This window comes from Stegostoma tigrinum, chromosome 23 (assembly GCF_030684315.1).
Source record: "Stegostoma tigrinum isolate sSteTig4 chromosome 23, sSteTig4.hap1, whole genome shotgun sequence".
Lineage (NCBI taxonomy): Eukaryota > Metazoa > Chordata > Chondrichthyes > Orectolobiformes > Stegostomatidae > Stegostoma > Stegostoma tigrinum.
Window position 1 is genome coordinate 20920195 of NC_081376.1, and position 17650 is coordinate 20937844.

Genomic DNA, 17650 nt, shown 5'->3' on the forward strand with positions numbered 1-17650 from the left:
TTCAAGAAGGCAATTTACAGCCACCTTCTCAAGCATAGTTAGGAATGGGCAATAAACGGAGCCCTATTCGGTGATGTCCATATTCTGTGAACATAGAACATTACAGCACAGTACAGGCCCTTCGACCCTCGATGTTGTGCCGACCTGTCATACCATTCTCAAGCCCATCTAACCTACACTATTCCATGTACGTCCATATGCTTGTCCAATGACGACTTAAATGTACTTAAAGTTGGTGAATCTACTACTGTTGCAGGCAAAGCATTCCACTCCCTTACTACTCTGAGTAAAGAAACTACCTCTGACATCTATCCTATATCTTTCACCCCTCAATTTAAAGCTATGCACCCTCGTGCTCGCCGTCACCCTCCTAGGAAAAAGGCTCTCCCTATCCACCCTATCTAACCCTCTGATTATTTTATATGTCTCAATTGAGTCACCTCTCAACCTTCTTCTCTCTAACAAAAACAGCCTCAAGTCCCTCAGCCTTTCCTCGTAAGACCTTCCCTCCATACCAGGCAACGTCCTAGTAAATCTCCTCTGCACCCTTTCCAAAGCTTCCACATCCTTCTTATAATGCGGTGACCAGAACTGTACGCAATACTCCAAGTGCGGCCGCACCCGAGTTTTGTACAGCTGCAGCATGACCTCTTGAAACTCTTGACCTTCCAGAACTCGATCCCTCTATTAATAAAAGCTAAAACACTGTATGCCTTCTTAACAACCCTGTCAACCTGGGTGGCAACTTTCAAGGATCTGTGTACATGGACATCGAGATCTCTCTGCTCATCTACACTACCAAGAATCTTACCATTAGCCCAGTACTTTGCATTCCAGTTACTCCTACCAAAGTGCATCACCTCACACTTGTCCGCATTAAACTCCATTTGCCACCTCTCAGCCCAGATCTGCAGCTTATCTATGTCTCTCTGTAACCTACAACATCCTTCGTCACTATCCACAACTCCACCGACCTTAGTGTCGTCTGCAAATTTACTAACCCATCCTTCCACGCCCTCATCCAGATCATTTATAAAAATGACAAACAGCAGTGGACCCAACACCGACCCTTGCGGTACACCACTAGTAACTGGTCTCAGGATGAACATTTCCCATCAACTACCACCCTCTGTCTTCTTTCAGCAAGCCAATTTCCGATCCAAACTGCTATATCTCTCACAATCCCATTCCTCCACATTTTGTACAATAGCCTATTGTGGGGAACCTTATCAAACGCCTTGCTGAAATCCATATACACCACATCAACCGGTTTACTCTCATCTACCTGTTTGGTCACCTTCTCAAAGAACTCAATAAGGTTTGTGAGGCATGACCTTCCCTTCACAAAACCGTGCTGACTATCCCTAATCAATTTATTCTTTTCTAGATGATTATAAATCCTATCCCTTATAATCTTTTCCAACACTTTACCAACAACTGAAGTAAGGCTCACTGGTCTATAATTACCAGGGTTGTCTCTACTCCTCTTCTTGAACAGGAAAACCACATTTGCTATCCTCCAGTTGACATTGTAGACAATGATGAGTTAAAGATCAATGCCAAAGGCTCGGCAATTTCCTCCCTGGCTTCCCAGACGATCCTAGGGTAAATCCCATCCGGCCCAGGGGGCTTATCTATCTTCACACTCTGTAGGATTTCTAATACCTCTTCCTTGTGAATCTCAATCCCACCTAGTCTAGTAGCCTGTATCACAGTATTCTCCTCGACAACATTGTCATTTTCTAGAGTGAATACTGTCGAAAAATATTCATTTAGTGCTTCCCCTATCTCCTCTGACTCCACACACAACTTCCCATTACTCTCCTTGATTGGCCCTAATCTTACTCTCGTCATTCTTTTATTCCTTATATACCTATAGAAAGCCTTAGGGTTTACCCTGGTCCTATCCACCAACAACTTCTCATGTCTCCTCCTGGCTCTTCTGAGTTCTCTCTTTAGGTCTTTCCTGGCTACCTTGTAACCCTCAAGCGCCCTAATTGAGCCTTCACATCTCATCCTAACATAAGCCTTCTTCTTCCTCTTGACCAGAGATTCCACTTCCTTCATAAACCACAGCTCTCGCGCTCTACAGCTTCCTCCCTGCCTGACAGGTACATACTTATCTAGGACACACAGGAGCTTTTCCTTGAATAAGCTCCACATTTCTATTGTGCCCATCCCCTGCAGTTTCCTTCCCCATCCTATGCTCCCTAAATCTTGCCTAATCTCATCGTAATTGCCTTTCCCCCAGCTATAATCTTGCTCAGTGGTATACACCAATCCCTTTCATCACTAAAGTAAACATAACAGAATTGTGATCGCTATCACCAAAGTGCTCACCTACCTCCAAATCTAACACCTGACCGGGCTCATTACCCAGTACCAAATCTAATGTTGCTTCGCCCCTTGTTGGCCTGTCAATGTGAAAGAATAACAAATTAAATAACTTTTTTAGTAATTGGTAGAATAAGTCAGGGTTGATGGATTTGAGCTGAGTTGTGAGGTTCTGTGATGACATATAAACTGAGTAAAGTATCTTCTACGTACTGTGCGCAGGTTGATATCTACGCAGGAGCTGTCTTTATTCAGCAAGCTCTTCACTGGGACCTGTACATTGCAGTGGTCGGATTATTGGTGATCACTACTCTCTACACTGTTGGAGGTAGGTTCAGCAAACTGAGCATTTTTCCCATGTAAAAGGTAAATGTATCTAACACCACCATCCCATCACAGGATTGTCTCCAAAATTCTCATCTCCCTCTTGCTTCTTCTTGAACCTACACCAGCAAAGCTATCATTGTAATTTGTTTTTTGATAAAAAATATTGGTGATGTTTTTAACCAACCAAGTCCAACTGACTTTAGTTTATCTTACATGCTAGGTGGGCTGGCTGCTGTAATATATACCGATGCCCTACAGACTGTGATCATGCTGATTGGGGCTCTGATTCTCATGGGATTTGGTAAGTCCACTTAAGCCATGTGCTCTAGTTAAATCTGCACTGATCAGAACCGAAATTTACTGTTCATTTACTGCCATGGGTTTGTACAATGAAAGTTGATAGCAGTAACATGTTGATGACCAATACCAATCACAAAGGAAGGCTGATGTCCATTAAATCACCAGAGCTGATATTCCCAGAGTGAATGAGTCTCACTTTAAGTCTTATTGGCTGTGGACAGGGCATTTCCATGGCTCAAAACAGGTTGTTAATCACTAAGTGAAATCCTCCCAACGCTCCACACTGTTCTCTAAAGGGGAGGGTATTTGCAACAGTAAGAAACCTGTTATAGTGAAAGCTGGGCAATTCACACTGTCATTTTGTACCATTCTGTCGGCTGATCAATTATGCTATTACATTAACTAGAGCTGTAAAAAGGAAATGATAGCAGCAATTGAAATGAATCTCAGACATCACCAAATGCAGAGATTTTGCTTTTATCCAGAATTGTCTGCAAACCCAGTGGCATGACAGTCTGATGCCTCCACACTCTTGAAATACGTAACAGGAGATGTCTGAGGGAGTTTACCTGTAGTACTGAGAATAACAAGGGCAGCAGATGCATGGTGATACCACCACCAATAATTTCTCCTTCAAATCATACACTATCATGAACATGAACTGTATCACTTTTTGTCCACCGTTGCTTGGTCAAAATCCTGGAACTCCCTCCCTGACGGCACTGTCGATCCTCCTACATCCCAAGAACAGCTGTGGTTCAGGAAGAGAGCTCACTACAACCTTCTCAAGAACAACTGCAGTACGAGCAATAATTGCTCACCCAGACTCACACTCGCATCATATCCAGGAACAAATAAAACAAATTGAAGCAGTATTGCCTCGCACAGCGAGTTCCTAATGCATGTCAATGGGTAGATCTTGCTCATATCATTTTACATCCTCCGAGGAAGTGAATGGAAACTATCTGGAACTTCTCATGAAGTTCTCTGTCTATCATTAAGCTCAGAATAACCCTATAATAGAAAGTCACCAATTAACTAGAGAGAAAAAAACACTTTTAACAAGAGATAAAAGGAAATAGAAGATATCTTTAACCCAAGAGAATAATCTTCATTTGTATTTAAAGGTAATTGCAAAGGAACATTGGTTTTGTATAAAGGGGATTGACTACTTCTAGTTCAGGATTGATTAACTTCTGAAGCACAGCGTTTAGTTAACCAGGTGAATGTATATTTATGCTGGATCAATAAAACCCGTCTCCACTCTACAGCTTTCGTTGAAGTTGAAGGTTATTCAGGTCTTCAGGAACTGTACTTCCATGCCATTCCCACTGTCCGTGACCTCAACACGACCTGTGGCCTCCCGAGGAACGATGCCTTTCACATATTTCGGGACCCTGTGACCTCCGACTTTCCTTGGCCAGGTGTACTGATCGGAATGACTATCCCTTCGATCTGGTATTGGTGCACCGATCAGGTACCATCATTTTGTTAATATTAGTGTGCCCTAACTCAGTCTTCTCTTGTGAGATTTTCAATATAAAGCTTGGTGTGCCTCATCACTACCAATTACATTAACACTTCAACTTTTCCACACCGGCACTTGCATTTCCAATTGGCTCATTTAGAAGGTAAGTTGAGAATTTGCTACTTCCCTTAGTCTTGCCTTGGTATAAAGTACCTGGGGGACAGAAATCAGCATGAATTGGGGCCAGGCTAATCTCGCAGTATTGTATCAGATTCTCATACTATCTACTTGCTATAATGTACTATGTAATTTGAAGAGCTGCACTGGTTTATAAGATTTCTATAAGTTTGGGGAAGGGAAAGTAGAAATCACAAGAAAATCTGTTGATGATTTGGATGATCATATTATAGGAGAGTTAGGAAGAAGACTTGCATTTGTTTTTGCCTGGTTACTGGACATCTCAAAGTGCTTTACAGTCATCAATTTTGACACAACTGACCATCAAACAGTAATGGGATAATGACCAGATAAACTGTTGTTGTGATTTTGAATAAGGGATAAGTATTTGGCAGGAGATGAAGGCTAACTCCTGTGCTCTTCTTCAAATTAGTGTCGTGAGCTCTTCAATATCCACCGATGGAAATAGGTGGGCCCTCGTTTGAATGTTTCATTCTGTAGATAGCATCCCCAACAGTGGAGCACACCCTCAGTTCTGCAATAAGAGTGTTGAGTTTAACATTTGCTCTCACGTCTTGGAAGCAGTCTCGTTTTAGGGCTTTGTGACTCACATTGAGATTAGTTGAGAGGGCAGGACAGTGCCTTTCAGCTGTGAACTTTGGGAAACTTGTACAATCAGAGAGAAAGATTCCCTCCTTTCTAGGCAGACCTGGAGACCAGCTGTGAGTGGGCAGCTGCCTGAGAGCAAACTTTCCCCACCTCTGGTTTCGGCAAGGCCAAGTGGATCCTTAAGTGGACATTGATTGATCAGTTGTGGACATCTATTAGCAACCTTTGCCATTTATCAGGCCTTTTTTAATCCCTTGGGGAATGTTGGGAAGGTGAAGACATGATCCTGCACCCCTCCTCTACCATTGCCCAGCCTCCTCTTGAGATGAGAATTAGATACTGTCCAAGCAGCGCATTCTAAGTGAGTAGAATCAGAGACATAGAATAATTCTAAATACTAACGACTAGCTGTGTAAAATCTTTCTCCTCATGTTATCATGAGCACTTTTAAATTATAGTCCTTTGGTTCTCAACCTTTCACAGCCAGTAGGAACATATTATTACTCTCTGCTTTTTTCCAAACACTCAGGATTTTGAAAAGCCCTTTCAAATTAGCCTTCCATTTTCTAAAGACAATAGGCCCGGCTTCTCGCAAACTATCCACATAAGTCCTTCGTTCTTAGAACAATTCTCACCAATATTTTCTGTGTCCTCTCTAATGCTGCTTAAAGTATTGTGTCCTAATTTGAACACAATATTCCAGTTCAAGCCAAACCAGCATCTTTTAAAAGTTCACCAGAATGTGTCTGGTTTCATACTCTGTGGTTCAAATTGCTACTTGGTTGGAGAGCCTGGCTGCCACAGTGAACATAATGGAAATGCCCTAGAATATGACAACATTGGAACAACTCACCACATTAATATTCAGACTCCTATCTAACCAAATTCACCGACAAGCTCGATGCCAGGAAACCTCAAAAAGGAAACCAGAGCAAGTACCTGGCAGGCCCAGCTCACCACTTTCTGCAAAAAACCTCCATGCTGCCTACAATCAAACTATAGCCCATGGTACTAGTTACAGGCACAGATTCACACACCCTTCATCCACCATCTGGTATTCAGCAACCCCTCATGACCATCAGGGCACCTTTCCGATACATCAACAGTGTATTCTGGAAGGACAGGCTTGCAGAGGCAAGTTGACCCTCCTCAACTTGAACTTCCAAGGGTCATAGAGGGGTAGACAGGTTGGAGTTGGAGGGCCTGGCCACCTCTGGATGATAACAGTCAAGGGGGCTGTTTGTGTGGTTTTTGCTCTGGCTAGGTGCCTCCTGACTGTCCTATCACCTGTGATGGGGGAGAACATTCCCTGGACCCCTGTGGCTATGCCTTCAGTCTTGATAACCAATGGCTGGGGCGACGGAGTGCAGGGTGTGGTGTTGGCCCCGGAGGATGCTGGGCCTGGTTATCCAAGACAACCTGGTCAGGGAGGCAGACAGACGGTCACATTACTCACAGTACTGCTGCAGCTTCTGGCCAATGAAGGCCATTGTGTCCCAAGTCCTCATCTGCTGCTTCTGTTCCTGTCTGTGTTTGTGGACCAAATCCCTGATATCAACACCACAGGTTCCTCTCTTGCCTGGCTCTGAACAGGTGCCTGGTCTCTGCCAGTCCTCTGAGTGCCGGTGGCCTGGGCATTTCTTCTTCAACCAGCTGCAGAACTGTCACAGTGAGGTGCTCACCAGCTTGTGCCCTCACACTCTCAAAGCCTAATGTACCCACAGAGGAGCCAGAGTCTGGAGGATGCAGGAGGCAACCTTGCTGATGGTTCCTCTGAGGGTGCAAGTACCTCTGGGGGGGAGACAGCCTTTCACCACAGAGATCTGGGGGTGTCTGGCTGTACCTACAAGATACAAGACAGAGATGGAATAGAGGTGATATGCAATGAATGAGAGGGGCAGTGGGAGAGTGGCAGTAACTTACAGGGTGGTACTTGCTCTATTGGTGGGACACAATGTTTCTGCATCCCCACAGCAGCGGTCCCATGAGGGGAAAGATTGTCTCCTCATTGTGGCGGTGTGGGGACAGTGGGGGTGTGATGGGGTGAGGATCTAGATATCTGGCACCCCTTTTCTCATTGTCTCCCCACCCAAACAGACCCTTTAGTTCTGTGCTGCTTTGGGCTGTATTCTTCTGTGATGACAAACAAATCATGGGCTAAGTTCCCTAACAGTGGGTGGCATGGCTGTTAATATTGGTGAATGTGGGGAAATGGTGGTGAAGTGTTCCAAGGTCCAGAGGAGGCCAGACGGACGGCACACTGTCGTGGGGGAGGTTTTTGACTGTGGGCATTTGGTGTGAGCAAGTGGGGAAGATATTGCAGGCAATAGTGAGAGTGGTAGAGCATGAGCCTTGGTAGGGGGTGGGTACAGTAGACAAGTTAGAATGTGTGATATGGCAGAGAGAAATGTGGCATTTCCCCAGAGAGGATTATTGAGCTTGAAGCACTGCCGACTGTTCCTCTGCATCCTGGAGATGGTGCTGACTTGGGTCATGACCTCAGATCAGGCTGCCAGGGCCTGTTGGCACAGCTTCTTCACTGGTCATCCAGGAAGAAAGTGTCTCTCCCTCTCAAACATCCTATCCACCAGGACATTAAGGTCCCTGTCGATGCCATCATTCCCCTCTCCAACATGTTCTGACTTTGTCTGTCAGTGAGCAGGGCAGCTTTGAATGCCAGTGCTCTTCCAGGGCAGAAGTGGCCTTTTAAAGGTGGTTCGAACATGATCTTTTGGCAGATATCTGCTGAATGAGCTGCAGTTCTGGAAACGGTGCATGACAAGGAATCAGACATGAGAGTTGCCGCAGGTAATGAATGCAGCGAGTATAGTTATATATGGACATCATGGTGAAAAACCCTCCAACAACTGAACACAACTCAGACTTAGATCCAACTCTAGTTTTTCTATATTCTCTAGAATTACATCAAGGGCCCAGTCAAGACAATAGCGAGGTGGTGGAGGAGGGATGCCAGTGCAGGAGTCATGGTGGACATTGTAGAACAAAGATAGACTCACTTTCAATTATATCTTTTTACTGTTTTTATTCTTAAACTATTCAAAATGGCATCAGATTGTGGTGACAGCTGATGTTTTTCCACTGTGTTTACTATATTATTCACTCTAAAATGCAAGTGACTATGAATCATTCAAATTTAATTCCCCTCACAGTTCACAACACATACAAGTTTTATGTCATCTGCAAATTTTAAAAGTGTACACTACAGACCCACTTCCTGGTCAAAAATACTGATCACAAAAAGCTGTGGTGTTGATACTGGGTCATGAGGATTCCCACTGGCTACTTTATTTCAGCCTGAAAAACAACAGTAGCCTCCAATTCTCTACTCCTAGCTTTTTATATCCGTGGTATGGCTGTCTCTTTTCTTCTAAGGGCTTCACTTTTGCTGATGAGCCTATCATGTGGCACTTTATTAAACTGATGACTGTCACCAGCAGCCTATTGACAAAGTTCACTGGCTCCATCTATAATTTAAGAAAGATGGGCTTAGTATCAACTTGTTATGTTTCTGTTTGTTAGCAACTATTTTCTCTCGAGTGGTGTTTCTGCACTGGTGCTTGTCCAGGTAAAATCCTGAAACAGATTAATGGAATGCCAATAGTTTCATACCTGGAAGTGGTGCCAATTAGCAATTATTAAGTTGCTTAGAACTGAAATAGCATTAAAATTAGAACTAAATCGGTGCCTGAAGTGACCCCAGTTTTCTGACGAAACCCACACATCAGAAATGTCAGAACGTCTCTGCTTGGATACCAATTGTTACTTCAACCTGAGCCATTACATTTCCAGAATTTGTAATATTTTACTCAATGATTCTGTTTTCGTGTCAACTTCAGGTTATTGTCCAGAGGTCACTGTCTGCGAAGAACCTGCTACATGCCAAAGGTGGCTCTTTGTTGGCCGTCTATTTGAAAATCTTGCCTGTTTTCATTATGGTTTTTCCAGGCATGATAAGCCGAGTACTATTCGCAGGTATGTGTAATTAGATAGCTGCACTTTTTGACACCGTGTGAATTTCACAGAGTAACATCTTTCTTCAATCTTAAAATTGTTACCTCTATTATCATTCCCATTTTAGATGAAGTGGCTTGTGCTGATGCTGATACCTGTCGTAGAGTTTGTGGGAACCAAATTGGTTGCTCAGACATTGCCTACCCGAAGCTGGTAATGGAGTTGCTGCCAGGAGGTAAGAGAATTCTAATGATATAGAGTTCCCCATATGGTCCATGCTGGTGTTTACATACACCAACCACCTCTTTATTTATTTGTTTCATTCCAGCCAATCAGCATTCTTGCTCCCTCATATACTGAGTTACTCCTCAAATGCATCAACACCATTCAACACCAACACTCTCCCTATAGCTCAAATCCTTCAACCCCAGCAACATCCTCGTAAATCTTTTCTGAACCCTTTCTAGTTTCATAACATCCTTCCTATAGCAGGGAGATCAGAATTACACATAGTATTCCAAAAGTGGCCTAACCAATGTTCTGTACAGCCACAACATGACCTCCCAACTCCTGTACTCAATGCACTGATCAATAAAGGCTAGCAACCAAATGCTTTCTTCACTATCCTATCTACCTGCTACTCCACTTTCAAGGAACTATGCACCTGCACTCTAAGGTCCCTTTGTTCAGCAACACTCTCCAGGACCTTACCATTAAGTGTATAAGCCCTGATTTGCCTTTCCAAAATGCAGCACCTCACTTGTATCCAAATTAAACTCCATCTGCCACTCCTCAGCTCATTGGCCCATCTGATCAAGGTCCCATTGTACTCTGAGGTAACCTTGTTCGCTGTTCACTACACCTCCGACTTTGGTGTCATTTGCAAACTTTACTAACCAGACCTCCTATGTTCACATCCAAATCATTTATACAAATGACAAAAAGCAGAGGACCCAGCACCGATCCTTGCGGCATACCACTGGTCACAGGCCTCCAGTCTGACAAACAACCCTCCACTACCACCTTCTGTCTTCTATCTTTGAGCCAGTTCAGTATTCAAATGGCTAGTTCTCCCTTATTCCATGTGATCCGACCTTGCTAACCAGTCTACCATAAGGAACCTCATCAAATGTCTTATCCGAAGTCCATATGGATCATGTACACTGCTCTGCGTTCATGAATCCTCTTCGTTACTTCTTCAAAAAGCTCAGTTGTTAGTAAGACACGACTTCCCACACACAAAGCCATGTTGACTATCGTTAATCACCCTCAGCCTTTCCGAATACATGTAAATCCCTGTCCCTCAGGATTCTCTCCAACAACGTGCTACCATCAATGTCAGGCTCACTGGCTTATAGTTCCCTGGCTTTTCTTTACCACCTTTCTTAAATAATGGCACGTTAGCCAATCTCCAGTCTTCTGGCACCTCACCTGTGGCTATCGATGTTATAAATATCTCAGCAGGGGTCCGGCAATTCCTTCCCGAGCTTCCCACAGAGTTCTAGGGTACACCTGATCAGGCCCCAGGGATTTATCCACCTTCATCCATTTTAAGACATCCAACACCACCTCCTCTGTAAATTGGACATATTTCAAAATTTTGCTATTTATTTCCTCACATTCTCCATCATCCATATCTTTCTCCCCCGAAACCACTGATGCAAAACACTCATTTACTATCTCCCCCATCTCCTGCAGTTCCACATATAGTTTAGTTCAATTCATATCTGCTGGCTTCGGGAAAAGGCAGTACCACTGTAAGACCACCATGCTGGGCCGCGGGATTACTGGAGCGACACCCTGGCAGAGGGCTGAGCACGGGGACACAGCACTGGCTGCTAGATTTGGCAGAGGCGACATTGGCAAGGTGGATGAGGGATGTTTCGAGCAGCCACTGTGGCAGTAATGGCAGTTTCCTTGTGGCCATTGCGTGGTCTGCTTGTATGCTTCAGCGTCTTCAGCTGCATGGCCTAGATTCCATCTGACGGGTCAGCGATGTGGATGGCTGGCTTCAATGAAAGATCGGTCCTTGGGGCAGCTCCTGTGGCCCGAGATTCCAGCGGCCTAGCATGGATGACCTGCTTCAGTGAAAGTTTCCCAGCAGACCCTGGGCCTAGTAATTGTGGAAGTTGCTGGATCCCAACAGGTTCTTGAATTAAAACCATCATTTGCAGGGAGAGTTAATGAGGAACCCCCTTCCTAACACTAAATTGTTCAATAGCCTTTCCTCTTCCGGTTTGCTTTCTCAGCCATAAAGCTCTAATTTCTAATTCCCTCTGAGGTGGAAGTGTCTCAACTAGTTTGTAGGGACTTCTTGTTTCTTTCATGGAACTTTTACATCAAAGGCAAGGTCAGCTTTTGTTGCCCAATTCTTAACTGCCCTCAAAGAGAGCGGCCTTTGGTGTTCTTGAACACAAATATCATCACTCTTATACTTTGTCATTGTTACGATCCACTAAAAACTACAAAGCTTGGTTTGGCACCTCGTCTTCCACTGCAGGGCTGCGGGGCCTTATGATGTCTGTGATGATTGCAGCCTTGATGTCCTCCCTCACTTCAATTTTCAACAGTGCGAGTACATTATTTACAATGGATATCTGGCACCACATTCGACCTCACTGCACTGAGTGGGAGCTCATGGTCGTTGGCAGGTAGGAAAAGAATAAGTTGTCTGAGGAGGAGAATGTTTCGCTTAAAGTATAATTACTGTCTGTCCATAAGCAACATAGGACATCTTTCATTTTTCTGAGTAAAGGTTTTAATACACCATTCTATGTGTTCTTTGACTCTTTAAATTGGGTCAAAGTCAAATCTTATCATATTATTACCTCCTTTAGTTGTTTTCCAGATTGTTGAAAGAATAGAATTTCTTGCTTTACTGAATCCTCCCTACCTCTTACACTCAGATGCTCCAATGCAGATAGCCCCAGTGTCCTATTGTTTCTTTTCTCAAATAGTGTCAGTTTACAGCAAGGGAGGAAGGAGGGGTAAGTTTATATCATACTTGTGTTTATGTCGTACCTGTAAGTGTTTACGTATAATTAATGACTAATTTACTCTCACTGTTATTACGCAACCAAATATGTCAGAAGTTTAGGCTGGAACACAAGAGGGAGCTTTGGTCACCTTGACTTTTGTTGTTAGAGCTTCAAATAATTCAGAATATGAGAGATCACAAACAATTTCACTGTCAACACCTCATTGCAAGCTTGAAACCTCCACCCTGAAACTTTATTGATTTGTACAGAGCCTAAGCAGGACATCGAACATAGCAACAATTTCACCAAAGACTACACCTCCAAGGTAGATTACACAATAGGAGCCTTACCAATTAAGAGCCACATTAATTTAAAACGAAATTATGCTTTCATTTGTGAAGATTATCAGCTATCTTGCAGTGTAATAAAACAATCTCATACGAAGAATCTCTGTATTTTCCAATATGACTAATAATTCATATACAATCTTTACACTTATTATGTTGAGTATGTCTAGAGATTTAAGCATAGCTTCTCCACTCCCTGCTTGTTGATTGGAGCTACATTTCTTGGGAGACAGGGTTTGTGGGTGTGGTGGACTGGAGCATGGGTGAAGGTGCCTTCTAGAGTGATCTTTTTAATTAGTTGGGGTCAGGTCACCTGCACACTGAATTTGGAATATGGCTGACTTCTGGGATTACATCAGTGTTGAAATTCAATCACTCCTGTGTTGCTTGCTAATTCTTTTTTTAAAATCTAGAAGTGATTGTAAATCACCACCTATCCTTCTACTACCACCAACACAGATTACACAGGTCCTGGCTGCAATCGTATTTCCCCTTTCCATTCCATTAATTGTCCCAGTTGTCTAGCATTTTAGCAAATAAGATAACTTTGGATCAAATAGAAACCATTTACCCCTCACTTAACCATTACATATCCAGATACAGGAGGGCCTATTGAGCACCTAACAAAGTTTACCCCAGGTCTATCAGCTTCAGGTGAGGTTTCTAAGCAGCAGCCTACTAAGCCTTCCCCTAATCCACAGGATACGGGAAGCAGAGAGCTGTGGCTCCATTTCATCCAAATCTTCTTCCTTCAGGAATTTTACAGTGGTGAATTTGGTTTTAAATCATGCTCTCGCTCTTTAATGTGTGATAAACGTGATACCATTGGTAAATCCAGCAGTCCACTCTGCCCATGCATCTCTTGTACCCTCTTGATGACCATGTACAAGTAACAATCTAATTTTATGTTAGAAAATCTGACCTTGGGTATATCATCTCATTAGCATTAATTTTCAGTGTTTCAGCACCTCTCAAATTCATGTCATCATTAGATTCCAATGCTTTAAGACTCAAAATTTAAGCAAATCATATAAAAACTTAGCTGAGTCCTTGTTGTTTTTTGCTGTGCCTGAGTAGGCTTAGAATTAACTCGCTGTTACTGTCTTATTTTGATCAAGCCTGTGATGAGCATTTCAAATAGGCCCCAGTGTAGTTTATTCATCTTCTTGAGAGTGTTTTGTCCAGTAAATTCCAGCTGATCAGTACATTAACCTCATCTACCCATATTAACTTTCTACTTTGGTAATATCCTTACCTAAATGAAAATCTATCAATCCCAGTGTGTGCCATTTGTGCCAAATGCTGGATTTGATCCCAGTATACAAGCACATTGAAATTAAGAGTAGCCTTTATTTGAAACAAAGCTGCAAAATGAAAGACTTCTCAGTCATTTAAGCACGTCCCAATGTCAGCAGATGTACAAACTAAAACAAGTATGTTTCTCGCTTGCCTTGGAAGCAGTCTGCCATTGGCCCTGTACGACCCATTAAACATGGCCTTGATCTTTTCCTGTCTGGGAGTGACCTCCTGGCCCACTTCAGGATCCTCAACGTTCATCTTCCTCATTGGATTACTCCGCTCACTCTGACAGTTCTTCCTGAGGTAATGGTGGGCACAGCACATTGCAGTGATGCAGTGCACTCTATCTGTGGTAAAGTGCAGTGCACCATCTGAGTGCTCCATTTATCTAGGCTTAGCCATGGTCCTGTGGAAACATGTGCTGCATTGTACATCTCCTCTGCATTAATCTGAGGATTTCTGGCAGGTCTTGGAGGAGCAGCCTTTATCTCGCAGCAGCCAATCTTGAGTATGATGAAGGTGCGGGCAGCTGTGAATTTTCCAGCGTATAGGAGCAATGACATCGCACTGGATCTCATGTTCAAACCTTGAGTATTCGGCTCCTGTGGTTAGAGATGCTGGCACGTTTATGGAGTGGAATGTTTTGTTTTCGTTAGTTGCAAGCTTCTCTAATCACAATATGAGTATAATTGATAACAGCCTGCATGTGTGGGAACCCCGCTATGGCAGAAAAGCTTACTGTTCTGGCTGTCTAACTGCCTGAATCCAAGGAAAAGGGAACAAATTGGTAAACTTTAGCAAAGCAAACATCCATTATCCATCACCACCCAGATCCATTCACGACTTGGATGCCTGTGAAATCTGTACTGGCTCCACGAAATGATCGAGTCTCATAAACTGGGATTGCCTCCCAGCCCTTACAAGTGGAGGTGCTCATCCAGCAAGCGGCAGATGTTCCAGGACTTCCTGAAGTGCCTTAGGCATTGTGCCTCTGTCAGTTGCAACGGTAGATGTGATTTCTACAACAGAGATGGCCCCAGTTGCCTCGGGTGTTATGCCTTTACAAGCTGGAGTACTGTAGAGATGCTGCTCCTGCATCTCACAGCACTGTTTCTTTGTCAGCTGCAGGATGGCCAGAGGAATGGCAGTGTTGATCTGTGCAATGTGCTGCTGTTTTAGAGGCTCTGTGAAGAGATTAATTTGATGCATACAGTCATGTTTCTCCTTGCAGTTTGCCCTTGGTAACCTCCCCTAATGGTCCCCCATTCCCCAACCAGCATGCAGACCATGGAAAGCTCCATCCATCCATAGCATTGAGTCAGCTCCTGGGACCAAACTTTCAGGTGCCTAGATCATTCAAAGCCATGTTGTTCGAAAGAACACAGCAGCACATACTTACTTTGTAGTGCAGGAAGTACTGAAAGTTGCCAGGTACACCCCTGGCGTAAGTAGTCAGGTCTTTGAAGCAACAGTTTTCTTGACAGGACAGTTTGGAATGAAGGCTGACTTAATTCCAGCAAATTGTACTTCTAACAAGATACTAACATATGCCTCTTGTCCTATCTGTTGAGGTCAGAATATTTGGTTTATCTCAAAGTAAGAATGAGATTTCTTTGACTTATCCTGTTGCCAGCAGCATCAGGAAATCCTACCCTTGGAAGCAACTTTAGCAATGGACAAAGTGTGATTCAACTTACACTGAATTATGAGCTTTAAATCTTCCATCATTCCCCACCAGAGGCTGCTCTGTACAATGTCCCTGCATTGCAGCCCCTGGCTATCTGAAACATTTTGAGAATCTTTCTGAACATAGAACGTCAATAAATATTTGAGGATATTATATTATCAAATATTTATTGGCGTTCTATGTTCAGAAAGATTCTTTCTAGGTTTGCATGTTCTTATCTGTGTCTGCTATAGCCTCACAGTGAAGGAATGTGACATATTCAGCAAAATGCATTCTGGATTTTCCTGCTTCTTCTCCTTTACTCCTCCATCTCCCTCCTTCTATCTTTACAAAGGTACAGAAGAGTGATACTTGAATGGTCTGATGGACGGGAAATAGCCTCAAGGAATGACGAGAGGAGTTGGGGTTGTTCTCCTTAGATTAGTGAAGTCCACGAGGAGGTTTAAAGGGTGACGGAGAATGTGGAAGTGGGAAATCAAAGTTAAGATGCACCAATTTAAAATTATTATCCATTCTATTATACTACAGTCAAAAATCAACAGACTGATGGATCTCCATGTGAGTGTCATTTCTTGCCACAGCTGCTTATCCCACAAATAGCCATAGAGGCTGGAAATATCATGTGATTTACATGCCTTTAGTGGATTAGGGGCATATCTGCGACATGCAAGACTGAATATTAATACACCCATTGAGGAGATAGAAAAGTGTACGTGAATAGATAGTAGTTCATCTCAGGAAATAAGGTATGAGTTGCCTTAATGCGTCTCCCAAAACCCTCTGATCTAACTGCTGCGATGGTAAGAACTTCCACTTGATTGGCCTGTTCCAAATACACCAACATAGCCTGTTCCATATCCCAAGGAAGTCCAAAGGTTTAGGAGCTTTAACATTTGCAGATCCTGTCAGCAATCCTTCTCCCTACACTGCTGGTCTTGTAAAGGGTGGATAAAGGCTGCATATTTGCAAAGCCATCCCATTGATCTCATTCTTGGATGATGTTGTAAGCCTAGCTTCTGGTTATTGCAATGGGATTTCACTTAAGATTCAAGGGATAATCCACCTCCCCAATTCCTGTTTCTTACCAGAAGCCTTTTGCTTTATCAGTGTCTTTTCATGATTGCTATTGAGTGGAGGTGATGCTGCTGTGCACAGTCAGTAAATTGGATTTTCCATTTGCTCCAGGGTGTTTGTTCTTGTCCTGGTGGTGGTATCCGTCCTGTGGATTCCTTTGGTGCAAATGAGTCAAGGTGGTCAGCTCTTCCAGTACATCCAATCCATCAGCTCCTACCTCCAGCCACCTGTCGCAGTAGTCTTCATGGCTGGTTGCTTCTGGAAACGAACTAATGAGATGGTGCCTATTGCATTTATTTCACTAATTACCTTTAGTTAATATGAGGTGATAACATTGAACCTACCTGGGCTCTCCTTGTGTATTTTAGTTTGGTGAACTCCTGTTAACAGTGTCAATGGGGCACACCAAATGAAAACCCAAAGATAATGGTGTAACCTCAGGAAGCACTGCCAAAACTCTCCCACACAACTCTTTAGACATTCTGTAATGTGCTAGACCTTCCCAGTGAGATAATGAAATGTCTAAAGAAGAAGCACAAAAAAGTCTATAGTCTAGTAATCAGAAAGCAAAGCAAATCTTGACCCAGCCATTAAATGATCTCCAATTCAATTATAGACCCTTTGGCCCAACTCATCCATGTTACCATACATTCCAATCTGATCTTGTCCCATTTGCCAGCATCTGACCCATGTCCCTCTAAACCCTTCCTATACATGTATTCATGTACCCTCTAGTTTTCGACTCCCCTACCCTAGGAAAACGATCTTGGCTATTCACCCTACCACGCCCCTCATGCTGATATAAACCTCTATAAGGTCACCCTGCTTCTCAAACGCGCCAGGGAAAATAGCCCCTGCCTATTCAGCCTCTTCCTTTGGCTCCAGCAACATCCTTGTAAATCATTTCTGAACTCTCTCAAGTTGAATATCATCTTTCCAATAGAAGGGCAACCAGAATTGTATGCAATATTCTAAAAGTTGCCTCACTAATGTTTTGTAGAGCCACAACATTACATACTGACTCCTATACTCAATGTTCTGACCAATGAGGGCAAGAGTGCCAAATGCCTTCTTCAGT

General features: G+C 43.4%; 1 protein-coding gene across 7 annotated transcripts in view; it reads left to right on the forward strand.

Annotated features, from left to right (window-relative positions):
- The window catches only part of LOC125462207 (sodium/myo-inositol cotransporter 2-like), a 52690-nt gene that overhangs the window by 17302 nt on the left and 17738 nt on the right, over window positions 1–17650 (forward strand). For all 7 annotated transcript variants that reach the window (XR_009447130.1, XR_007249622.2, XR_007249623.2 and 4 more), the window contains 7 exons: window positions 2557–2662; window positions 2882–2962; window positions 4233–4438; window positions 9073–9208; window positions 9315–9422; window positions 11688–11838; window positions 16684–16852. Coding sequence is in view for 3 of the 7 variants with exons in the window: in XM_048551938.1 (XP_048407895.1) it covers window positions 2557–2662; window positions 2882–2962; window positions 4233–4438; window positions 9073–9208; window positions 9315–9422; window positions 11688–11838; window positions 16684–16852 (957 nt within the window). In the remaining 4 variants the exon portion in view is untranslated. The remainder of the gene's footprint in view (window positions 1–2556; window positions 2663–2881; window positions 2963–4232; window positions 4439–9072; window positions 9209–9314; window positions 9423–11687; window positions 11839–16683; window positions 16853–17650) is intronic.